The 26,511-nt window shown below is 46.7% G+C and overlaps 1 protein-coding gene and 1 pseudogene across 2 annotated transcripts in view; both read right to left on the reverse strand.

Annotated features, from left to right (window-relative positions):
- Positions 1–14,336, reverse strand: part of mio (GATOR complex protein mio) — a 534,566-nt gene extending 520,230 nt beyond the window's left edge. For both annotated transcript variants that reach the window (XM_070532612.1, XM_070532613.1), the window contains exon 1: positions 14,247–14,336. In XM_070532612.1, the coding sequence (XP_070388713.1) occupies positions 14,247–14,296 (50 nt within the window). In that variant the 5' untranslated portion in view covers positions 14,297–14,336. The remainder of the gene's footprint in view (positions 1–14,246) is intronic.
- LOC139054581 (piggyBac transposable element-derived protein 4-like) lies at positions 3,123–9,232 on the reverse strand (annotated as a pseudogene).
- Positions 14,337–26,511: the final 12,175 nt, after the last annotated feature.

The following is a 26,511-nucleotide window of genomic DNA, read 5'->3' on the forward strand; positions in this document are numbered from 1 at the left end:
TCTGGACCTCTGATCCACAGTGCTCCTGAAGCAGCTGAAGCAGAAACTGGCTGCTGGCCAAGGATGCTGTCCCGGGCCTTTGCCGGAGTCAGGAGCTCCAGTTTTTGCCATGAACTTCCCTCCTAGCCCACCCTGGTCCGACGAACTGGTGGTGGCTCCTGCCAGTTCCTCATCGCTGCTCGTCCGCATGCCAGACGGGGCCACGTGGCACAGACACGCCGACCATGTTAGGCCTCGCCTTGGGACCTAGCCAGCACCCTCGACTGCCACTTCAGAGTTGCAGCCCGCAGGAGGACTAAAGGAAACAGCAGTCGCTTCCAGCGGAACACCAGCCACCTACTTTTGGCTGGGTACTACTACACAATTTCCTACAGGCCCGGCCCCAGCATTGCACCTCCGGATGCACTGAGCTGTCTCCCACTACAGACTGAAGAATTTGCCGTAGATGGTCCAGCCAAAGTATTTATGCTCCTAGAGACTTACCCCCGTGTTCTGTCATCCAGTGCTGTTGCACAAGCCGCTGCTAGGGACCCAGTACTGGCAAAAGTCTGGAAAGCACTGTGGAGCGATGGCAGACTCAGGCGCAGTGATTAAGGAAAGACCTATGATAAGCATATGAGTGAAATGTGTGTGGAAGGAAGCTGCATGCTACATGGCCGTCGTGTCATATCACCTTCATTGCGAAGTGAAGTGCTGAGGCTACTTCATAAAGGCCATCCAGAAGTGTAAAAAATGAAAACTGTGGCAAGTCATGTCTGGTGGCTGCCGTTGGATGGTGACATTGAAGCAGAAGTGCAAGCATGCCGCATCTGCCAAGATCAACAGCGAGCGGCACAACCAGTGCCTGTGATGCCAAGACCGTTTCTGGAGAAACCACGGTCAAGACTTCATGTAGACTATGCTGGGTCTTACAAGCACACGTATTTATTCATTGCAGTAGATGCTTTTCCAAAGTGGATTGAGGTATTCCCAGTCGCAACATTGTCAGTAGAATCCACTATAACATGCCTGAGGATGATGTTCGCTTGTCATGTACTACCAGACATTGTGGTGTTGGATAATGGGCCAGCATTTATAAGTGAGCAATATGAAGCATTTCTGAAGAAAAATGAAATACATCAGATGTTGGTGCTGCCATATCATCCTGCATAAAATGGAGCCACAGAAAGGGCAGGCCTGACAATCAAGGTGACATTGAAGAAGGCAGGCCCGGGAGATTTGCGGGTGCAAACTGCTCGTATACTATTGGCATATAGGTCCACAATACACAAAGTCACTGGATGTTGCCCGTCTGAGCTACTAATGGGGTGAAAACTGAAGACTGCAGTAGTTCTGCATCCTGATTTGCAATCAACAGTTCTACAGAAGCAATTGAAGCAGAAAATCAGGTGCAACCAGAAACCAACACTTTGAACCTGCAGGTGTATGCCAGGTGAGCAGGTGTACATCAGGAACTTCCGTCAAGATCTAATGTGGGTACCCACAGTGATTACAGGGCAGCATAACTCTGCAGTAGATCTGCAACTTGAAGAAAGTTGTTTGCGGAGCCGTCACCAAGATTATGTCCGACCTTGTGGGATTCTCACTCGTGCTCTTGGGACAAAGGAACGACAACACAGTAGTGCAAACAATAACAAGGGCATTTATTGCACCTTTCATAGACCAATGCCTGCTAGCCGAGTTGCTATCCACAAAACATGCCGATGGGCACGCGACAAATCGCGCAAGTCTGACTCACCGCGACCGGATAACAAGCGAATATGTTCGCCCCATGCTGGACACCAAAGCAGGGTCGTTCGCGCGTACGGTCACTCGAACGGTGGCGTATTCGAACGAGTCCTCATGAGACGGTCTCGCAGAAGCATGGATCGGCGCACGCACGGAATGTCCACGCCGCTTGCCGACCCCGAGCGAAAGAGGAAGAGCCTTCTTTTCACGCCCAAGTAACCCCGCTGTTAGGTAGCATTAGCAGAGCCACATTCGCGCCACCTCTCGCGATGTGCTTCAACCACACAGACTGCCTTGGGCATCAAGCCATGTGGCGAAGCCGGATTACAGGTGACGGGAGCTATGCGGGGAAAACAACACATCAGGGGACGCGTAGGAGTCGCGCATCCCCACAACCTATAGGCCAAGGGAGCAGCATCTAGTCAGGTGATGGCAACATAGGCCACTGCACAGACTCGAACTTTCAATCGAATCCTGGGTCAACTCTTATGCCAAATGATGGTCCTCAACAGGAAGAACCTGCTACAAGCACTCGCGATGAATCGCAGCCGCAGCAAGCACAGAACCTGCAAGACCCCCCAGCACCAATGTCTACGAACAACCTTCATGGTGCTGTGATGCTTCGAAGGAGTACCCGAATACGCAGGACAGTGCAGTGCTACTTGCCATAGAACAGGAAGAAGAAAAAACACTCCTCATGTGAACTTTTTGTTTGAACAACTTAACTATATGCTTTTAGCTTTCCTGTTTCTGTTCTTTTCTTTCCCCTTTGCTTATCCTTTTTCTGAGGAAAGGATGATCTGAAAAGTGAAACAAGTGATAACATCATTGTATGCGTGGTGGCACAATAATCACTGCAGTTCCCCACTAATAAAAGAGGCACACATGTTGCTGTGCAGACAGGGCGGTTCACGCCCCTGCTACGATGCAAGAGTGTTTTCTGGCCCATCCATGTGCTTTGAGGCAGGTCACAGCAGGGTTGAAGTGGCAGACCTGTCTTGTCCACTTGGATGACATCAAAGTCTTCACTGGGAGTTTCGATGATCACTTCACTCTTTCGTTACGGCAGAAAAGTGGCTAGTTTACCGTGCTTCCAGAAAACATTTTTTTTTCTCTTGAACAATGAAACGCATTTAACATTGCTATACAGCAAATCGTGGCTTATTGGTGTGGCTTTTCATATAAAAAAGAGCTGTGCGGTGAGAGTTAGAATTATTCACATTTTATTTGTCAAATGAACACTAAATGTACACATAAAATATGAACAAAGAGAAATCAGTGACTGTGCTTAGCTAGAAAATTACTTCGAGAATTCTGAAATATACAAACTGCTGCTAGGCCTTTTATCTATGCTTCCAATGTATATCAATCCTGTACACCACGTATTGCATTTATCAGGGCCCATCAATCTTGCAGCCTTGACGGCTGTGCCACTTGGCGAAGCAGTCCCGTGAGGGCAAGAGAGAGAGAGAGAGAACTTTAATAAGCACCAGCAGTTTTGTCTGCTGGGCCTAGGCCTCCCACGATGGGACGTCGAGGTCTTGCCTCTTCGCCGCTTCGTAGGCCTGCTGGGTCGCCCAAAGTTGGTCGTCAAGGTGGGAGCTGCGCAGGGCGGCGTGCCATCTTGACGAGAGGGTCACGGGATTAAGGTCTTGGTATTGGTGTTTGCACTCCCATAGCATGTGGGGGAGTGTTGCCGATTCAGTTTTACAGACCTTGCACGTCTGGCTCGGGTAGATGTCGGGGTATATAGTGTGATAGTGTGTGAGGGAGGGGTACGTATTCGTCTGTAACAGGCGAAGGGTGGTTGCCTGTGCCCTGTTTAACTTGCGGTGAGGGGTGGGGAAGGTTCTTCTTGCGAGGTAAAATGACTTTACAAGGTCGTTGTATCTTGTAAGGCGGTCGCGTCCTGCGGGTGCACCTGCACCGTCTCCGGCACGGTTGACTAGTCCTCGTGCTACGGAGTGTGTAACCTCGTTGAGGTTGGTGAGGTGCGGGTGGACAACGCCGGCGTGTGCTGGGATCCAGACGAGGGTGATTTGATTTTCAGACGAATGCGGGGCTTGTCGTAAGATACGGAGTGATTGATGAGAAATACGACCTTTGATGTAGTTGTTGACTGCTGCGCGAGAATCGCTCACTATGGTGTGACAGGCTGGGTCAAGAGTGGCCAGGGCGATGGCCACTTCCTCGGCCGTCTCGGCATTTTTGGTAATGATGCTGGCAGCATGTCGGAGCAAGCCGCCTGCTGTGGTAACCGCCGCAAAGCGCCGTCCATCTTGGTACTCAGCTGCGTCGACGAAGGTGACGCCCGCGGTGTTGGCGCAAGCTTTGATGAGGGAAGTAGCTCGTGCCTTCCTGCGTTCTTTGTTGTAGTCTCGGTGCATGTTTCTCGGAATAGGGTCGCCATGTATCCATTGCTGAATGTCGCGTGGTATTGGGTGTTTGTCTCCATGTTGACGGTGGTAGGTGATATTAAGCTTGTTTAGAATGCTGCGGCCCGTTTCCGTGAGAGTAAGCCGCTCTAGTTGAGATCGACGTTGGGCCTCGATTAACTCGTCTAGCGTGTTGTGGATACCTAATTGTAGTAGAAGTTTCGTGCTGGTGTGGTTGGGTAGTCCTAAGGCCTGCTTATAGGCTCCTCTAATGATGATGTCCAGTTTAGTCTTCTCAGCTTTGTACCAGTTGAGAAAGGGCGCAACATAAGTAATCTGACAGACGATAAAAGATTGGACAAGGCGGATGAGGCTGTCTTCCTTCATACCCCCTCGCCGGTTGGTCACTCGTCTCAGCAGTCTGGATGTATTGGCGGTCTGTCGAAGGATCTTTGAGATAGCCGTAAAGTTAGCTCTGTTGGCTTCTATGGTTATACCAAGAACGCGGATGCAAGGGACCACGGGTATAGGTCTGCCATCCCTCAGGTTGAGCTCTATTTTCTCGTATTGGCGTTTAGTTGTGGAGCCCTGTGGGGGGCGTCCACGGAGTGTGGGGCGGTGTAGGAGAAGCTCCGACTTTTCAGGGAACAGCGGAGTCCCGTGCCTTCAAGATAATTTTCTACGACGTCAATGGCGTCTTGCAGGGGAGTTTCGATTTGGCCGTCACTGCCCTTTGCAGCCCAGATTGTAATGTCATCGGCGTATATGGTGTGTTCAATGCCGTCGAGTTTTTGTAGTTCTTGTGCTAATCCAAGCATAACAGAATTAAACAGTATTGGGGAAATGACAGAGCCTTGCGGTGTGCCCGTGCTGCCGAGGGAGAGTTCCTCCGATCGAATGTCTCCGACCGACAGGAAGGCCTTCCGATTGGATAGAAAGTCACTTACGTAGTTGTACGTGCGTTCTCCAAGGTTGAGCAAGAAGATGCGCTCAAGGATGGTGGAGTGCCTTATATTATCGAAGGCGTACTCGAGGTCGAGGCCCAAGATCGCCTTCGTGTGACGGGATTTGCCATCTAGGATTTGATGCTGAAGTTGGAGCATAGCGTCTTGGGTGGAAAGATGCTGTCTAAAGCCAATTATCGAGTGGGGATAAGCACATGTGTCTTCGAGGTGAGTGTTTACACGGGTTAGGAGTGCGTGCTCCATGACCTTCCCTACACATGAAGTTAGTGATATGGGCCGGAGATTGGCGAGGCTAGATGGCTTACCGGGTTTGGGGATGAGAATTACTTTGGCTGTTTTCCATGTCGGGGGAATGGATCCCTGGCGCCAGCAGGTGTTGATGTATTCGGTGAGTTGTTGCACCGAGGGGTCATCTAGATTTCTTAGTGTTTTATTCGTAACACCATCTGGGCCTGGCGCCGAACGGCTGTTCAGCTTATGTAGGGCAGCATGAATCTCTGCCAAGCTGAAATCTTCATCAAGGGCAGGGTTGGATGTCCCTGTGTATGGGCCGTGAGGTTGAGTGGGCCCAGATGGGATGTACTTTTGACATAAGCTATTCTTAACGTGGTCCTGGCCATGCGTCTTGCTCTCTGTGAATAAAAGCGTGGCGAGGCGATCTTGTTAATATGAGTGGGTGGTGGTGCTATCAATCAAATGTTTGAGGATTTTCCACGAGCGGGGGTGGTGGAGTTGCCCGTCTAGGGAGTGACAGAGCTCTGTCCAGTGCTGTTGACTTAGAACTCGGCAGTGTGCTTCAATTTCCTTGTTGAGAAGCGCGACCTTCCGTCTGAGTCTTCTATTGAGCCGTTGTCCCTTCCAACTAGAAAGGATGGATGATTTGGCCTCGATAAGGTGGGCGAGTCTACTGTCCATGCGCTCAGTCGGGGCGTCTGTTGTGATAATGCGGGTGGCTGATTTAGTATCAGACAGTAGATCGCATGACCATGATTCTATGTCGGTAATGGGAGTGTCCGTCGTTGCTGTTACACGGCGTTTACAGAACGCATCCCAGTCCATCCAAGTCCCTCGTTCTTCTCATAGCAGCTGTTAGGTGTGGGAGAGTAATTTCGATGATGCAGTGATCCCTCCCAAGGTCGTGTTGGGTGTTGCGCCAATAGGTGTTGTCTGCGTTTTTGGTGAAAGTGAGGTCTGGCGTCGTGTCTCGTTCAGTAGAAGTGCCGAGGCGAGTGGGGAAGGCTGGGTCAGTAATGAGTGTAAGCCCGAGATCATGGGAGTCTTGCCATAAGTTACGATCTGCAGCAGAGCTGTGTCTGTAACCCCATCCTGTGTGCGGGAGATTGAAGTCACCTCCGATGATAAGGGGGCTGCTGCCTGCGATGTTAAGGGCCTTTTTGAAGAGGGTTAGAAATTGGCTATGGCGCTGAGATGGAGTATTGTAGATGTTGAGGATATATATTCCTTCCTTTCGTTTTCTGTGCAGGATGAGCTCAATGAAGAGGTGTTCGGTGCGCCAATCGTTGAGATCGTGTTCGATTGCAGTAATTCTTTTTCTAACGAGTGTGGAGACTCCGTGTGGAGCGTTCTTCGCAGTGAAAGAGTGATATCCTGGAAGGCTGACCGGAGTATTGTGCGTTTCCTGGAACAAGATTACGTCGGGTTGACATGAAGTAGTACGGAGGTGTTGACGGAGAACGGGTTGTTTATGGAGGTAGCCTTGGCAGTTCCACTGCCACAATGTTGTGTCAGTTTTAGTGTGGGCCATGATGAAGGACAGGGGATGCCACAGGTGGCAGGGTGGCGGCGACGGTTCCTGTGGTGTCCATGGCTACAGTTTGAGCGGTGGAAGCGGTTTGTGTAAAAAGGGTTTGAATATTAGCTTCCATGGCGGTGACTATGTGCATAAGGGCGATTAGAGAATTCTGTAAAGCTTCCACCGTGCTTTGGAGTGTTACGAGCATATCCTTGACCTCGGAGCGTACTTGGCCCTGAGCTCCTTCTTGGAGGGCGCGCTTTTTTGGGGCTGGTCTTGAGAGTTCTTCGGTTTGGCTGTTGTTACCAGGTTCTGGGGTGTTAGGTGTAGGTTGGGTTTTGGGTTGTTTGAGGCTGTGAACCTCCTGGGTAAGCTTTTGGATTAAATCACGCATAACTGCGTTTTCTTTCTTAAGGTGTTCAATGTCTGTGTTGTCTGTGTTGGGTTTAGGCAGTGGGGGGGATCTTACGTGACCCTCTCGCGAGACGCCCGTCAGGGCCTCTTCGAAGCTCACCTTTTCTGAGGCATGTCTGGCTCCTGGAGTCGACGTGGGTCTTGATCTGGACCGACCTCGATCCGACCTCGGTCTGGAGAGGGAGCGGGACCGGGATCGGTGCTTGGTCTCCATGGATGGGAAATCTTCTGATTGAAGGGCTGAATGCTGTGCTACTCGGCGTTCTCCAAGGCGTCTTCGTATAACATACGGCGTTTTGTATCTGGCAGTACAAGATTTGTCCGCTTTGGGGTGGGGTCCACCACACAACATGCACTTGGGTGTACACTGATGATCTTGATCTGGGTTGCGAGCTCCGCAGCCCCGGCAGATCTTGTTATTAGGGAACGGGCAGATGTCCATGCGGTGCCCAAGACGGCCGCAGTGGTAACAGATATATTTCACAAGTGGAGCAGAAGATGTTTGTTCTGTTCTGTGTCTTTGTTTTTTTGATAGCACATTTTGCAATTTCTCCTCTTCTTCATTCTTTTTGGTTGGTGCCGAACAGGGTCCAAGGGCGAGAAGGGGTGTGAGGAAGGAGCATGACCTTGTGCGACTTCATCATACTCAAATATCTGCTGAATCAGTTCTTCCCTAAATGCAAGCTGGTCAAAGTAGGTGCTTCAAGAAAGTTCTCGAACTGTTGGGTTGTCTTTTCGGTGCTGCTGGAACAGTGTGAAACTGTTCACGTATGCGATGTCCACACAGTGAAAAAACAGCGTCTTCCACCAACGAAGGCATTTTCTAAGGACGTTGTATGTGGCAATTATTTGGTCTGATTTGTCCACGCCTAACATCCCAGCATTGTAGTCATGGACAAGGAGTGGCTTTCGGATTACTCTCAGAGCCCATTGGCGCCCCCTTTTCTCTCTTCTCTTGGCGGGCACGTGCTCATTTGCTGTGCGCATCGTGCTCATCAAGTTTACAGCACGCCGGTCTTTCCACTGCATGTAAAGGATGTTACCATCACGGATCCATCGGACATCTCCACGCTGTGCCCTTTTTTCCCATGATGAGTCTTTCAATTCAGCTGGAAAACAGCGACGATCTTTGCGTGTTGTTCCGCATGCAAGAGTCTTGTGCTCGAGGAGGTGTTCAAAAAGCTTTTTTGAAGTGTAGAAGTTATCCATGTAAACTTTATAGCCTTGATCAAGGTACTTTGTGCAAAGCTTGTTCACGACGTCAAAGGCTAAGCCATGTGGTCCTGGTGCCTCATGCTTGCCTGTATACACCGAAAATTGAAGGGTGTATCCAGTTCTTGAATCTGCCAGCACCCAGAGTTTATATCCAAATTTCGTCACCTTGTCTCTGATGTAGTGTCTTGTACCTGATCGAGCATTCGATTTTACCATGCGTTCGTCAACGGCAAGGTCACGCTGTGGTTGAAACAAATTTGCAGATTCTTCATTGATGTGATCCAGAAGCCAGGATACCCTCCAACATTCATTATTTACATTCGTTAACATTCATTTCCTGTTGCTTGTATAATACCTTATTATATGCTACTGTTGCTTTGAGATGTCAATTATCATAACTATTCTTGTACAGGAGGTCCCGCTACAGTCTTTGACTACGGGACCTCCTCCTGCATACTAAATACATGTAATTTGACCCAAATTCTAACAATAAATTCTGATTCTGACTCTGAAGTCTTGCCAACAGATGCTGCAGCTGCCAAGTCTTCTGGATCCCCTACACTTAGGAATGACAGCAACGCGAAAAAACGATCCCTTCGCATAATATTTCACGGGAGAAGATTACTGAGTATTCCTGTTGTTTGCCAGTATAAGTGCAGTCGTGGCACTTCGACGACTCCCATGTAGATGATTATCCCAGCAAGCCCAAGCATCTCCAGTGGAGTGACTTCCTCCCAAGAGCCGTCACATCGAGAGTATGTCGGTCTGTCCAAAATATGCATCCAGGCATATTTATTTGTGTTCTCACACAAAGTCTTGATCACCTCAATAGTAAAAAACGATGAAAAAATCCAGCTCTCTTGAGAACCGATGTGCATTGCTCCGCAGCACTGCTCCGACATGGGCACCGGGCCGTCTCATGGGCGAAAACTGGATATTGTGTGGTGTAGTATTTGGCAAAATATCCTGGCCGTAGGTTGTTGAGACCCTAACACAAAAGTAAAACTGTATTTGACAAATCTGAAACATGTTTTTGTATATTTACAGCGCGAATTCAAAAACGAAACTTATCTGCGAGCACCTGTTGACATTCGGGGCACTTGAGCTGGAGCATCTTCGTCAGAGCTAAAAATCTGACTGCCCACATCATTGCTTGAGCCATCACTGCTGTTCCAAGCCGAAGTGCTTGGAACAGGAGTCAGATGTCATGGCACTCAGCCCAGACGGGATGCCATTCTCAACGAACTCGAAACCACCTTCAGTGCGAATTTCACTTGCAGTGGGGCCTCCACGAGCAAACAACAAAAAACAAAAACGAAACTGAAAGAGGAGTTTTAAATGAATCCGCCAGATGGAGTCGGTTATCTGTAGCGTGGCACTTTCAAATTTTGCGGGATAGTCAAAGTCATCGGAACTCCGTCCATATGCGATTGCCTATGGCGCCGTACTGAAAGACTTGAGGCAGCTTGAGACAGTATTAGAGGTGATCAAGTCAGCTGGACTCATCTTGAAGCTGGAGAAGTGCTGTTTCGCTTACAAAGAACTTCTGTTTCTAGGCCACATCATTAGCAAGTCTTCCCGACTCACAGAAGACAGCTGCCATCACTATGTTCAAGTGGCCCGTCAACAAGAAGGCAGTGTGCAGATCCCTTGGCCTGTGTACCTATTAGTACAGGTGCTTTGCAAGAGACTTTTTAAGAATTGTGGAGCCATTCATCCATCTCACCAGAACTGATGACTTTAAATGGGAAACACTGCAGGAAGTGCAGAAAGATGCATTTCAGGAGGCTGCAGGTCCCACAGGTGATCTCACACATCGACGAGGACGATGAGATGGAAATCCACACCGACACAAATAGCATAGGCCTCGGCGCCTTGCTTGTTCAAAGGAAGGATGGAGTTGAAAGTGTAATAGGTTACGCTAGATGGTGACTGTTGAAAGTGGAAGCGAATTATTCAACGATGGAGAAAGAGTACCGCATGATCATTTGGGCTGCAGTGAAATTTCAGCCTTATATACATGGCAGGCACTTCAAAGTGATAAGAGACCACCATGCCCTTTGTTGGCTGACATATTTAAAGGACAGTTTCAGTTGTCTAGCATAATGGAGTCTCACATTCCAGGAATTCAACATGACTGTAGTCTATAAGTCCAGACGGAAGCATTCTGATGTCGACAGCCTGTCACGCGCCACTATAGATGCGCCACCAGAAGGCGAAGTAGATGACGACGCCTTTCTAATAACAACAAGCGCAGACAACTTTGCCGAGCAGCAGTGAGCAGAACCGGAGTTACGAAGCCTTGTGAAGCAGTTAGAAGGCAAGATCAACATTGTCCCTAGGGTATTTCGGCGTGGATTGCCTTTGTTTTCTTTCCACGACAATGTCCTCATAAAAAAGAACTCCTCTCTAGACCACCTAAACCACCTCGTCGTTAGGTCCGCAGCCCTCCAGCCAGAAGTCCTACACAACAATCAGACAGCGGGGCACCTTGGATTTTCCTGCACACTAGCAAGAATACAAGTACTACTGACTGTGCCTGACTGCCGATGCCACCCATTATGTAAAAACATGCTGTGACTGCCAGCAATGCAAGACACCACCAATAAGGCCAATGAGATTACTACAGCTGATCGAGCCTCCTTGCCAACCATTTCAGCAGATCAGGATGGATTTGTTGGGATCTTTCCAATGTCAATATCCAGAAATAAGTGGATCGTCGTGGCGACGGACTACCTCACCCGTTTAACTGAAACGAAAGTTCTGCCGAAAAATAATGCAGAGGAAGTGGCAAAATTCTTCGTCGAGAACATCCTGCTGCAACATGGTGCCCCAGAAGTCCTCATCACCAACAGAGGAACAGTCTTTAAAGCAGAGCTCACCCAAGCCATTCTGCAATACAGCCAGACAAGCCATAAGAGGACAACTGTTTACTGCCCGCAGACAAATGGTCTTATAGAGCAGCTGAACAAAACCCGTACCGACATGCTAGCAGTGTATGTCGATGTTGAGTGCAAGACCTGGAATGTTGTCCTGCCTTACGTAACGTTCGCTTATAACACAGCGGTGCAAGCAGCAACGCAGATCGAGCCATTCAAGCTGGTTTATGGCAGGAACCCGTCGACGACTAACGCCACCATTCTGCTGCAAGTCACCGATGAAGACAATCCAGACATCGCCACCTATCTCCAGCGCACCAAAAAAGCCAAACAACTCACCCGCCTGCGCATCAAGAACCAGTAGAGGCCCGACAGCGGCACTACAATCTTTGACGATGCCATGTGGAATACCAGCCAGGCGACCATGTTTGGGTCCGGACTCTGATATGCCAATGAGGACTCAGCAAAAAACTGTTATGACACTATTTCCTACCTTCTGAGATCATCTGATGCAGTGGCACACTGGTCTATGAGGTCGCACCAGACAGTCTTTTGCAATTACAGCTACACCACGCACAACCTGAAGTCGTCCACGTTGATGAACTTAGAAACTTTGTTTTCTTGTTGTTGTTCTTTCTTTATAATGTCTGGTTTTGTTTTCACTTTTCGTATCTATTTGTAGCATCAGGACGATGCTTCAGGCTAGCAGATGGCAGGGCGAAGTCGAATTTGTCGACAACACGAAGCAAAGGCAAGTGTTTGACGTAGTAAGCCGCCTGGTTAGCTCAGATGGTAGAGCGGCTGCCCCGGAAAGGCGGTGGTCCCGGGTTCGAGTCCTGGACCAGGACGAATTTTTCTTCAACTATGAGGCTTTTCTTTCAAGGAACCTGTACGGGTTTCCTTTTTAGCAATTGCTACGAACGGGTGGATGTCTGATTTTCCCTTTATTCATTACTTCTTTCTACCTTGCGGGTTTCCGCAGAACTACTACGTCAAACACTTGCCTTTGCTTCGTGTTGTCGACAAATTCGACTTCGCCCTGCCATCTGCTAGCCGCCTGGTTAGCTCAGATGGTAGAGCCGCTGCCTCGGAAAGGCGGTGGTCCCGGGTTCGAGTCCCGGACCAGGACGAATTTTTCTTCAACTATGAGGCTTTTCTTTCGAGGAACCCGTTTGGGTTGCCTTGGTAGCAATTGCTACGACCGGGTGGTTGTCTGATTTTCCCTTTATTCAAACTGTGTAGTACTTTTTGGAAGACACGTGGGAACCAGCGATTACGCTGGAACATTCAATGACTTATGTATAAAAGCCGATGCACTTGACCCGCAGATCAGATTCCAACGATCGCCGACTGTGTTCATCATTATTGTTGTGCTTTGAGGGTAACTTGCTATTATGGGCACTGGTTCGCCCAATAAAAAGTTATGTTATTCACACTTTTGCTGTTGTGTTCTTTCCCATCACTACTACATAACAATATGTGAGTAGGACTTTTGTAAAAACCTTCGTAAACATTGTAACAAATTCAGGTAACATCGTAGAACCTCATTTATACATTTTGGAAAAAAACTGCGAGAAAAAATCTACTAACCGGGAAAACGTACAATCTGAAGTAACTAAAGAAATATGACACACCAAACTATTGACATCTACATAATACGAAGTGTCGCATGGATCGCTTGGCACAATATGGCAATGTGCGTGGCATCAGAGCTGGTGGTGCTCCGGCGGCCTGAGACACGTTTTGTTGTTTTCCTATTGCATGGTGTTCAAAAAGGGCGACAGGAAACGGAAACAAAATCGGGCTGTGGGCAACCAACGCCGTATGCTGCTTAAGCTAAACGTGATGCCCACATCATGCCACCTGCAGCAGGGAACAGCAGCGCATTTGGATATCGCCTACTAAAAGCGTGCAGTACGCTGCCAATGGCATTACGCACCATGTGCTGCAAAACAGATAGATGAAGATGCTTATCGCAATAGGTTTGGCGGCGATAGCTGAGAATGCAGCATACAGCGACCCAGGCAGAGATCTGCTGCTACCAAAATGAGAAAAACTGAGTACGTGCCGGTGTTTTCACCTGAGACAGGTGGACGAGTATTGCATTGAAGCTGCTGCGGCGTGTTTACATGGAACTTAGCAGATGGAAAACAACAGCAGTTTGGCGACGTAATGAACATTGGTGCCAAAATATTGTTTACCGGGAACAATTGCGAATTTTGGCACCGGGAAAATGTACGTAACAGGAATGCATTGACAACGTTCTACTATATTACATCAAATTTGTCAGCTTTGGATGTTCTGGCAGGAGAAATTTACAAAACTGTAATATCTATTTTTGGTGCAGAGCTACAGATTCATTTCTTCTTGCTATTTTTTTTTTCAAGTTTACCAATTTTTGCAACTTCTGTAAAAAAAAAATCAAGGGCATAAATCAATATTTCTGTTCCAACAGACACTAAAGCTTAACCTTTTCTCTTAAATGTGCCAAATTTCATTAAAATCAGCCTAGGGGTTATCTCCGAAAAGCATTTCTGCATTTTACACATAGCTGAATAGGTGGCATTAGAGTTGGGGCCAAGCTAAAGCTTCCTCTTAAAATCAAAAAAATTATTATGCTTACTACAGTATTGCTGTGTGACAATGCAGGTGGTTTCTTTCAAAAATTACTGCTTTTCACAGGTCCCAGCACTTGTCACCAAGATTAACTAGACCAGTGAGGGTATTCTGCTTACAGAATACACTAGGTCGACACAACCTGGTAACATTTGGTCTGCTGCTGAAGGGATGACGGGCTGGGGTCGCTTGTCCTCTTTTGTTGACACGTACCCCAGCCTAGCCAATCAGAACTCAAGGAGCAGACAAAATGGAGATGTCCATTAGGTGGACATTTGCAGAATACGTCCCCAGCACTGACCTGTTGGTGTATCTGTGGCACCAGACAACGTCCACGTGCAAGCTGGCCATGGGTGCTGGTGACAGGCAGCTTACCACATCACAAGTATGACTGCACAGAAAACATTTCAGAGGTCACCACATTGTATCTGTAATTCATTCTGAAGAATCAGTGCTTATTGCCACTGAAATCATTCAATTATGCTGTTGTGCAGGGCAAAAGTGAAAGTTTAAATATTTAACCCTGCACCACAAGTGATCGAAGGTATCACGTGACAGTGACTGTTCAGCCATAGAATGGGCACAAAAGATGAATACACCTGTTTCAATTTACATGTGCAAAATTTTCATCAATGTTTTGATCTTAATGAGAGCAGCATTCCGGGCAAGTTGGTAATCCATTGCTTAAAAGTTATTGCGCGACATAAAAAACGACACGGACGTGAACGACACACCTTGCGCTTGGTGTGTCGTCTTCTTTCACGTCCGTGTCGTTTTTTATGTCGCGCAATAACTTTTAAGCAATGTTTTGATGTTTGGATGCTTTGTTTTTTCACAGTGCTGCCAATTCTATGGAAATGTGTCCTAGATTGAGGGACTTTAAGCACTGTAAAGGGAAAAGAATAATCTGTCCAAATCTATAGAAATGTTGCACTGAGACATACATACAATGGCACAGCTGATGTAAGGTGCGTTTTAATTTCAGTCGCCCTATATTACCTCTGAATCAGCGTGCGAAGCATTACTTTTTATTGTACCAAAAAAGGATCGACATTTGGGCGAGTTGGTACCGGTTGAACATCTTGAAGGGGCAGCACAAAACAACTAAGACAAAAAGCAGGAAAGGCACAGGACAGCGCTATACTCGCAGCTAACTTTATTATAAAGCACACACATACTTAAGTAATACTAGCTATACCCCCGTGCTCTCACGTCGATGGCGTCACTGTTGTGGTATCTCTAAAGACTGGAACGCACCTATGGTGCCGCGCAACATGTGGGTATGCATGTACTCACATGTCATAAAAGTTCTTTTTTCTGCCCAAACAGGATGAGAAAAATTTGTGGCAAGATTGATAGGAAGTTGGTACAGGCTGCTTCCACTTTTAATAAGAAAGGCTGCACAGCTAAGCACGCATCCCCGTTCGTGCCTTGTGGAAAGGGAGTCGGTAACCAGCTTCCTTTTACCTGTGGTACAGTCTATACCGGCTAAACTAGTTGCTTCCTGAATGTTAGATTGTCAGAGCGTGGGCACTCGCTAGTAGGTAATGAGTACTCACATGTTAGGCGGCACTGTTCTGAACATGGGCACGCTCCAATCTTTAGATACCCCAATTCTCTCTGCACATAGTCATCAGACTGCAAGGGAGATTACTGAGACCTATCACATCAAAAAGAAAAAGAAATTCGCTGTGTAAGCATGCCTTCATTAGCATTGCATGACAGTGAATTGTAATTTTTCAACCACAGATTACAGGGCTTTTGCTGATTGCCTGTGCAACCACAATGATGCCACTGATGTGAGAGCTTGGGGTTATAAGTGGTAGTACTTAAATATGTGTGTGCTTTCTATTAAAGTTGGTTGAGAGTTCAGCGCTGCCCCTTCGAGGTGTTCTACTGTACTGAACTGTACTGCATATGCACTCTTTAAGTACACTGCTCTAGCTGTGCTCTTGGTGTCCGTGCACTCCAAATGAAATATTTATCTGTAACTGGCCATACAAATGTATGCAGCAGCAAACAAAGGAACACGGGCAAGTCTCGAGCTGCACTCAAATTGACACTCCCTAGTGCACAACCGAGCTGTGCTCAAATTTCGCATTGGGGAGTATCGCAATTGTCAGACACTTCTTCCCTTCCTCATCACTTGGATAGATCAGTGGTCACCTGCTTTGTGCATTGTGTGACCTGCACACTTGTAATCTCATTTTAAATAAATTCGCATTACGATCTTCCTACTTGTTTGAGATTACACATATCAGTTTCTATTCCATGGCTTGTTGTAAGATTTAGCTTCAATTTTCTTTGACGTAATAGTTCTACGGAAACCGGCAAGGTGGACAGAAGTAATTAATTAAGGGAAAATCAGACATCCACCCATTCGTAGCAATTCCTACAAAAGGAACATATACGGGTTCCTCGAAAGAAAAGCCTCGCAGTTGAAGAAATATTCATCCTGGTCCGGGACTCGAATCCGGGACCATCGCCATTCCAGGGCAGCCACTCTACCATCTGAGCTAACTAGGCAGCTAGCAGATGGCAGGGCAAACCTGAATTTGTCAATAACTCGAAGCAAAGGCAAGAGTTTGACGTAATATTCCTGCAGAAACCTGCAAGGTGGAGATAATTATATAGGGAAAATCAGACATCCACCCATTCGTGGGTGGATGTCTGGTTCTCTTTTAATTAATTACTTCTCTTTCATTCCATTCTTTTATTCCAATCCAGTGCACTGATTCAAATGTGCACAATTCCTTCCATCTGCTTGCGGGGCAAGTAAAACAGAAGCATATCAAGGATATTGGTAAGCAGTTATTAGTGACTTGGCAGTTCCCGTCAAGTATTCTCCGTTTTCAGGTTCGTTTCACACACTCGCTCACTGCTTCAAAAGGCTGACAGCAAATCGTATACACATTTTCCCACTAACAAGCTATTCACAATAATTATTCTTCTGAATATAAAGTTTCTTTAACTTTGCTGGTTCCAGTGCTCAGTCATTTGCTGCAAGCAACTTTGTCATTTGCAAACCACCAGGTTGCCAATACATTCCACACTTATTCTTACCATCTTTAATACTTTAAGTATGCAGCAAATAACATTAGGGACACTCCGCTCCTGGCACACTTTATATTTTTCCAGTTGTGTTGTGCTTTCTGTGGACATTCTAACAGATAATCAAGTCTCTGCACATTGACTTTGCCATCTGTACATAACGGCTAATGTTTGTACTGAATTAAATGCATTTTTTTTTTAATCTACAAGAACCATGTTGAGGGATTGTTTATATTATGTGGCTTTCTGTATAGCCTGCCTAATGACATGAGCATTGTCTGTTTTAGGATATCCTCTGCTAATGCTAATTATTGTCCTCTGCCATTAGAGAAAACCGGAGGTTCTCAAGGAACAAGGGGCATAAGAAAGGAACATCCGAAAATGAATACTTCAAGCCCTGGGAGTCGGGTCAAGTTGGCTCCACTAGCAAAAAGTAATGGATGGAGCCCGAAAGGCTAGGAACAAGACATAGGCACAGTCAAGGATACAAGCACAAATGTCATCAGCAATAGCTACAGAGGGATTGCGTACCTAAATGTACAGACAAACTAAAGCCACAAGGCAAAGATGATCTGGATACAAGACGTGGTGGTGGTGGGATTACACAGAACTGTGTCACTCTTGAGTCGCAACCCCGAGCCGAGGGTTGGGTGAATAAGGAATGGTTCCAGCACATGTGGTCATGGAAGAAATGGTCCTCAATGAAAATGTGGGCTAAAACTTGATGAAGTGCAAATCAATTAGGAATGAATCTACTTGCTATTGATCACTATTGACATAAATCATTCACGTAATCAAGGTCCCACCAGAAAAATTCAATGAGCATTTTTAGAAGAACACAAAATTACATAAGTTGGCATTCATTCATGACTGCAGCAGCATGTTGGAAATCGGACACAGAAAAAAAATGGAGACAATGTGTACCACTACAGAATTGGCATGACAGTTTCAGGATAGCCCAAAGGAGCGAGATCCCCGGCCTATAAGCACTTTGCACAAAAAGCCTCCTAGTTGAATAAAAAATATACTCCATGCGCAATGTAGTACATTGATGCAGGTTTTGCAAAAATGATCTATATGTTGAAGACATAAGAGAAATAGACAAAAGTAGCCAAAACCACTGCTCTGTACCCAGAGCCATGTCTGGCATCCGTAACCCTTAATAGCTGCTATTTGAATTCTTATGGGGCATTCAATGAAATCAGGGAAGCATACAGGTGCAATTGAATGAACAAGTGACTGGGAAATTTTACAAGCGACTTGAGAAAAATGACAATCCTCCTTTGAATAAAACAGAACTAGCCCCGGGTCATTGCACCGACTTCGTTGCGCAAAACCTTCGAATGTGTGCGTGTCCGCTTTTGATGATGTCGCAGAGTTTCTCTTCCACCTAAGGTTACCTACTCGTTTAAAAAGCTTTTATCAAACAATGAACACACAGTATTTAGAACAGACGGTAACACTGACAATCTCCTAAGATGTAAACAGAGCAGCCTTCTCGACTTTTCGTTCCTAGGTTACGCCAGTGTGCATTCACAGCATTTCCGCCGCAATCATTTCGTATAGATATATATATATATATTTTTTGTTTTCTCTTTAAGCTTGACAGCACCGCTATCTCGTGAATATCATTCATTCTGCGATGGTTTTCCCATTAGTTTCAGCTGGTACAAGCCAAGGGAAGGTTCTGACTGTTGTAGTCGCGGGGCGCACCAGCCCTGGACATAAGTTGGTAGCTGGGCGTTATACATTACCATTTTTTGTTGTTATTGTAAATTATTTCACTCTAGCGTCACTTCGTGGAGACCGCGCTGTCGCTGTGCAAACGGACATTACTATAAATCCTCACGCTACAAGTTATTGTTAACGTGAAGTACCGGCTTCTTTTCGCGTGGTTTTTTTCGAGGCAGTTCACACAAGAAAACATCGCACAGAAACAAGCATGCGTCAGCGGGTTTCACGACATATATTTTTTCAGCCAATTTAGAGCCGCAGACAGCTGACAAGGGCAGAGCAGCCGCACGTGTAACGGCGGTCTCGTCACCGCCTCGCTGATCAACAAAAGCGCATGACTCTTCGGGGCGCGTGCAAAACACAGCCTGTGCGCTAGTTTCTAGTACCTCTCGGGCCTTCTCTGCAGGATTCCGACGCTAGAGGATCACTGCAAGGGTTGTTTTTGACAACGGTTTCATAACAAGATGCCAATTCATTCACTACCGCTATAATACACTGGCTAGTGTGCCGTGCACCCGTACCACTGTGACTCGTTCATAGAATTCAGTACCAACTACCCGCTCCTCTATGCTTTCAATGGAGGAGCGTGGCGCCGCCTGCAATGAATGCCCGCGGTAGGCGGCAGACATAGAGTTTCCTACAAAAATTTTTTTTTTAAACTCTATGGCGGCAGAGGTCGCAGCATTATGGGTGGATGGGGAAAAGGCGGAAGCAAATGTTCCAAAATGCACGTCCGCAGGGATAGACGAAATTCCAATCAAGTAAATAATAAACTTGGCCCAAGAAGCAAGGAAACGCTGATAAAAGCCACGACCTACTGGAACTCCAGACCTGCACAGATATCCGGCTTCTATGGGAGCAGCTTGCGCCCACTTTCGTTCAACCGACTGCCGTTGGTGGCGCTTTTATAACCTGTTCGTGTTTAGGCACGAACAGGTTATAAAACAGGGTGTTTAGGCATTTAGGCACCACTGGCCTCCTTGAAGCCCTTGGGTTCAGCGGGAGCAGTGGTAAAGCAAACAGGTCCGCAATAGACATCAGTAAGAGGCGATTGGAGGATTGGTGGAAGAAAAGTAGGGAAACGACAAAGGACGGAGACGTACAAAAGCACAGTTCGCAATAGGGTATCAGAAAATTTGGACGTGGTAGTTCATAGTCTGTTTTTTTTTCTCATGGGTTAACCTAGGTAGGATATTAGGCAGCATAGTAGCAAGAGCTTGGTGGCGCAAGCCACCGCCCCGTTCCAAAGGGGACGCTCATAACATCCATCCATCCACATCCATCCGTGTAAATGGGCTGTGAGAGTAAATGGGCTGGGAGAGTGTTCAGGTATCTGTACAGGCAAAACATTGATTCACAGTGGAGGAAAAGAACTAGGAAGCTTACCAGCAAGTATGCGGCCTGTGGGGTGGGCAACACAGCAACAAAGAAGGTCAAGCGGAAAGTCAGAGAGGCTGAATTAATCTCATGGGTGGCGGCAATGGAAAAGAAACCTGCCATGAGTAACTACTTAAGGGGAAAAAACGAAATTAGGAAAGAAACCATTTATGATAACTCAAAGGGAAGCTCATTACTTTTCGAAGCGAGATCGGGATGCCTTAGAACACGCACGTATAAAGCGAGATATAAGAAGGAAGAAGAAGCATGTGCTTGCTGCGGTAAAGCTAGGGAAACGACGGAGCACATTTTATTAGAATGTGAAGACATCTATCCAGCGGTCGATTTAGGCACCACTGGCCTCCTTGAAGCCCTTGGGTATAGTGAACTAGAATACTTTCTAGTGGCGCGACCGGTGGCTGCTGGGGCCAGCTCGGCTGAAGCGAGTTGACACTGACGGCCGCCAGGGGCGCTGCTGCGCCTTTTCCTAGCCTCCGGCGCACGCGTTGGCAGCACATGGCAATGCGGTGTGTGATTTAGCTCGCTTCGCGCGCGCGCTGTCACGCAGTTAATTTTACTTTGGCGTTCGTATCTTGCTGTTAAGTAGGGATAGCAGTGAGCAGGAACTATGTAGCATCAGTGTCAGGGAATTTAACGAAGTTATGGCGAAAAGAAGAACTGATTCCCACTGTTTTGCGCCAGGCTGCCGCACCGGCTACCCGGGCGCGCCTAAAGCATCGTTGTTTGCCGCACCAAGAGACGACGAGTTGCGAGGGAAGTGGGAGCGGAACATGCGAAGGGACGACAAGAGCCTCACGGAACTATCCGCAGTGTGTGAGCACCATTTTGAAGCCCACCTCATATTGCGCGACTACGTTCACGTAATCGACGGCGTTGAAGTGCGTATACCCATAGGCAAGCCGTCGTTAGCTCCCGGTGCCATTCCGACGCTGCTGCCTGGGTGTCCAGCCTACCTCTCTGTTAAAACCCCTCAACAGAGGACTGAAAGGAAAAGATCTGCTTATCAAACAATTCCACCACGAAGCAAGAAGCCGTGTCAGGACGTGAACAGCGCTGACAACGAACATCAAGAGCCGGGAGAGCTGGCTGCTACAGAATCCTCGCCTTTCTCGTTTCAGGCGCTCCGTGGACTCGCTCCTTCGACGAGCTGGTGCCGCTTCGAGGACGAACGTTTCGGGTTAATTTTTGCGACGTCTTCTTTGAAAATGCAAGCAAGGCTTGTGATTACGCATGAGCGAGCTGTGGTTTTCAAGCCTGTCGGAGGCAAAGTGTGCTTGATGTTTTGGACCTTGCTAAGCAAAAGCAGCAAACTGAGCTTAGATGCCCTGAGCACGCTCATACCATAGCTGCAGAAATAACTGCATTTTACCTAACTACTCGTCTGCATTTTTTCACGAAGAGCATTAATCGAGCCAGCGACAGCAAGCGGCAGGCGTCAAAGCACCTTAAATTGAGTAGGTGCTGAACAAGGCAATGGCAGGGAAGTTGTGGATTTTTGCAAACAAGATTTTTTTCTGATCATTTCTGCACTGAAGTCAGTTGTAAATAAAAGCTTCATATGGTGTTCATGTGTACATAGCTGTGACATCAATTTTATAATTATTACTACATCAAAAACAACACCAAAACTCACATCATAGCGGTAAATCGATCATATTTACAAGACCATTGACTTCTCTGAGCCATATATGAGCTCAAAATGCCGCATAAAATTTAGCTTAAACGGTTTACTTCTGAAAGTGTGTGGACAATAAATGGCCGTGAGTACACACACTAAATGGCATTGCTTTCGGGTCTTGATCTTCAAACCACAGCAATGGTCGCGCAAATAATTTGCTCTGTATGTCATGCTGACCGCTTGTCATTCTGCGATGGTGTTTTGCGCCAAAAAATCACTCTGCAAGTCGGAGTTTAGCAGACGACGCGACAGTAGGAATGTGGTATCCTTGCTTAGGTACGTGGTTTTCGGACGCGTTTCAATAATTAACAAGCCTAGTCACTGTAACTGACAGGCGGAGAACAGCAAGAAGTAATAAATGAGCGATTCTTATTAGTAAATGAGATGAAAAACGCAAGATGACAGACGACCTTTTCAAAACTACGCGAATTCCTGTGCCTATGAAAAGTTGCGGTGGCGCCATCTCATGGCGTCAGTTAGAAAACGGCTCGCCTGCGCCTCGCCGCTCGCGCCACTAGAGAGTATTCTAGTTCACTATACCCTTGGGTTCAGCGGGAGCAGTGGTAAAGCAAACAGGTCCGCAATAGACATCAGTAAGAGGCGATTGGAGGATTGGTGGAAGAAAAGTAGGGAAACGACAAAGGACGGAGACGTACAAAAGCACAGTTCACAATAGGGTATCAGAAAATTTGGATGTGGTAGTTCATAGTGTTTTTTTTTTTCGTTGGTTAACCTAGGTAGGATATTAGAGAGCATAGTAGCAAGAGCTTGGTGGCGCAAGCCACCGCCCCGTTCCAAAGGGGACGCTCATAACATCCATCCATCCATCCATCCGTGTCCTAGACGAAGATGAAAACAGACTGGAAGGAGAAGCAGCAATAAATTACATCCAAAAAGTAACAGCCGAATCTTTCCAAGGCAAGGACGAGGTTGTATTTGAAGAAAAAAAGAGCATGAAAGAGACCCAAGGGGGAAAGGAGCTAGTGCTTACAAATTTAAACTGGAAGAAAGCGGAAGAGAAAATTCCTAAGCGCACAGCCACAGGGCTAGACGAGGTTCCCGTTAGGCTGATAAATGAACTGGGACCAAAAAGTAAGGAAGCTCTCGTGAAAGCAGTTGAAAAAACTTTAAAAGATAGACGAATACCAGACAGTTGGCGACAAAGTAGAATGAATTTAATTTATAAAGGTAAGGGGGAGAAAGACAGAATTCACTCGTATAGACCGTTGACCATTACATCGGTAATATACAGGCTAGCAATGCAGGCAATCAAATTAAAGCTTCAAGCATGGGCAGAAAATAATGACATTTTGGGAGAGCTTCAGAATGGCTTTAGAATAGGTAGGCGTTTGGATGATAACTTGTTTGTTCTTACTCAGTGTATTGAAATATCAAAAGCAGAAAGCAGACCGTTGTATGTGGCCTTTTTGGACATTACAGGAGCATACGACAACGTAGACCGCAGCATTTTGTGGGATATTCTGGAAGGGGAAGGCTTAGGTAACGATTGTATACAGCTTTTGAGAGAGATTTACCTAGAAAATACTGTTTGCGTTGAATGGGAAGGGATGAGGAGCGCGGAGAAAGTTCATATCAACAACTAGAAAATACTGTTTGCGTTGAATGGGAAGGGATGAGGAGCGCGGAGAAAGTTCATATCAACAAGGGACTGAGGCAGGGGTGCCCTTTATCCTCGCTGCTGTTTATGATGTACATGGTGAGGATGGAGAGGGCGCTAGAAGGAAGTAATATCGGGTTTAATCTCTCATACAAACAGGCAGGTACAGTAATAGAGCAGCAACTCCCAGGTTTATTTTATGCGGACGACATTGTGTTGCTCGCAAACAAGCAAAGTGATTTGCAACGTCTGGCTAATATCTGTGGACAGGAAGGCAACAATTTAGGTTTGAAATTTAGTGTTAGAAAATCAGGTGTTATTGTATTCAATGAAAACAGTGAACAGACAGTGGAGATACAGGGCCAAGAAATACCTCGGGTAACAGAATATAAATACCTTGGTATATGGATAAACGAAGGCAACGGATATATGGAAACACAGGAAAAAACCATAACAGTCAAGGGGAAGAGAAATGCAGCCATAATGAAGCACAGAGCGCTATGGGGATACAATAGGTACGAGGTCCTCCGAGGTATGTGGAAAGGGGTAATGGTTCCAGGACTTACTTTTGCAAATGCGGTTGTTTGCTTTAAATCAGGGGTACAATCAGGACTCGACGGGAACCAAAGGTCAGTGGGTCGCCTCGCATTGGGCGCTCACGGGAAGACTACAAATGAAGCTGTGCAAGGGGATATGGGCTGGACTAGTTTTGAAGTGAGGGAAGCTCGCAGTAAAATTGAGTATGAAGAACGGCTGAGGAATATGGAGGAAAGTAAATGGGCTGGGAGAGTGTTCAGGTATCTGTACAGGCAAAACATTGATTCACAGTGGAGGAAAAGAACTAGGAAGCTTACCAGCAAGTATGCGGCCTGTGGGGTGGGCAACACAGCAACAAAGAAGGTCAAGCGGAAAGTCAGAGAGGCTGAATTAATCTCATGGGTGGCGGCAATGGAAAAGAAACCTGCCATGAGTAACTACTTAAGGGGAAAAAACGAAATTAGGAAAGAAACCATTTATGATAACTCAAAGGGAAGCTCATTACTTTTCGAAGCGAGATCGGGATGCCTTAGAACACGCACGTATAAAGCGAGATATAAGAAGGAAGAAGAAGCATGTGCTTGCTGCGGTAAAGCTAGGGAAACGACGGAGCATATTTTATTAGAATGTGAAGACATCTATCCAGCGGTCGGTTTAGGCACCACTGGCCTCCTTGAAGCCCTTGGGTTCAGCGGGAGCAGTGGTAAAGCAAACAGGTCCGCAATAGACATCAGTAAGAGGCGATTGGAGGATTGGTAGAAGAAAAGTAGGGAAACGACAAAGGACGGAGACGTACAAAAGCACAGTTCGCAATAGGGTATCAGAAAATTTGGACGTGGTAGTTCATAGTGTGTTTTTTTTTTCTCATGGGTTAACCTAGGTAGGATATTAGGCAGCACAGTAGCAAGAGCTTGGTGGCGCAAGCCACCGCCCCGTTCCAAAGGGGACGCTCATAACATCCATCCATCCATCCATCCGTCTGCTACGCGGTGGGCGGTTGTGCGGCGTTCTAAGTAGTACGGCAGCTGTTGTGTTGCGACGGACTGCTTCTCTAGTTGACGATTTTTGCTAACACAGTGACAGGGGTGTCACAAGGCTTTATCGGTCACTTGGCTCCAAAAGTTGACTCCCCGAACCTAAAAAATGTCGGAGCGTGTAGTCCGCTGCTCTCTAAAATAGCGTTAAATAGCCGCTCCCACTGCCTTTTTCAAGGATATTATAAAACGCATTGTGTATAGAGTTCGCAACGTACCCAACAGTTTCATTGTACACGTTGTAAAATTCGCGTCTGCGCTCTTTAGAAACTTGAAGCCACCGTAATGTTCGACGACAGAACGATTACCACTCATTTTAACTCTTAAATGTTGTCCGTGAATGCGCCACGAGTACAAAAAGTGAATTACGCACACAGCTTCACTGCGTACGTATCTTCAGCACCACCGTTATGCTGCCGCCGTACTACGCGGAAAAGCTAGCTTTACAGTTTGAAAAGAGTTCCGTGACACGATTTTTAAGGCCTGCACTGCAGAACGTTTTAAAGCACTGGGATCGCTTAATTTTTTGCAAGCTTTCTACTGAGCTAGACATCCAACGATATTAAAAACAAGATATGCTCACCTTCCCTTGAAACAGAATCGATCAGACTATTGCACATATCGGGCGGAAGACTTACTGGTGAATACTTTTACTATACTTTTACCAGATCATCTTCCTTTCACTACGGCACACAGTAGTAAATCCTAATGTCATCTACGACATTAGGCTGTCTGTAATCAACTAAAGAAAGCTAGATTATCCTATGAATTTTTTAAAACAATTTTTCCAGTCTCTTAATAAGGAGGCTAGGAAAGGGAAACTTATGCCGTTGATCTAGCATTGCAGCGGCCACCTATGCTCGTTTACATTTCTTGCACCGCTCATCCTCTTCTAGCTTCACTATTCAAACGCAAAGCATTCGCAAATATGTCTTCTTTTGTATATTTGTGAATTTATTCATTTACCGCCAAAACAAGCGCTTTGTGCCTGCCGAAATGGCAAGACAAGCGCTGAACAGATCGCAGAAGCAGACGACAGCGAACAGGTTATGACTAGCGCCACTCTGCTCGTACGTTCTTTCCCTAGCGGCAAAAGGGGCGAACTAGACCAAGCGTGCTGGAGGAGGGAGATCTGTGCAGGTCTGTAGTTCAGTAGGTCGTGATAAAAGCATTGGAAGCAGTCATAATAAATAAGCAAATTCTGCACAGCTGAAAAGAGAGTAAAATGAATTTGATTTATAAAAGAAAGGTGATAAGAAGAACATAAAATCCTTCTGACCAATTACGATAACATCAGTTATATATAGACCGTTTTTTCGTAACATGCGTTTCCCCGCAGGCCGGCTGAGGCCGGTGAACAATAGAAGGCAGCATCCACGTGACCCTGCGTTCCCGGATGTTGGTTCCCTAAGTTGGTTTCCAATTGTCCCTATGGGGCCACTGACTACCTAGTGTGTCACGTGATTGGGGAGGTTTCTTCCCTGTATTATTGCCCTAGTGCGTGCAATGACGCAAA

This window comes from Dermacentor albipictus, chromosome 1, assembly GCF_038994185.2.
Source record: "Dermacentor albipictus isolate Rhodes 1998 colony chromosome 1, USDA_Dalb.pri_finalv2, whole genome shotgun sequence".
Taxonomy (NCBI): Eukaryota; Metazoa; Arthropoda; class Arachnida; order Ixodida; family Ixodidae; genus Dermacentor; species Dermacentor albipictus.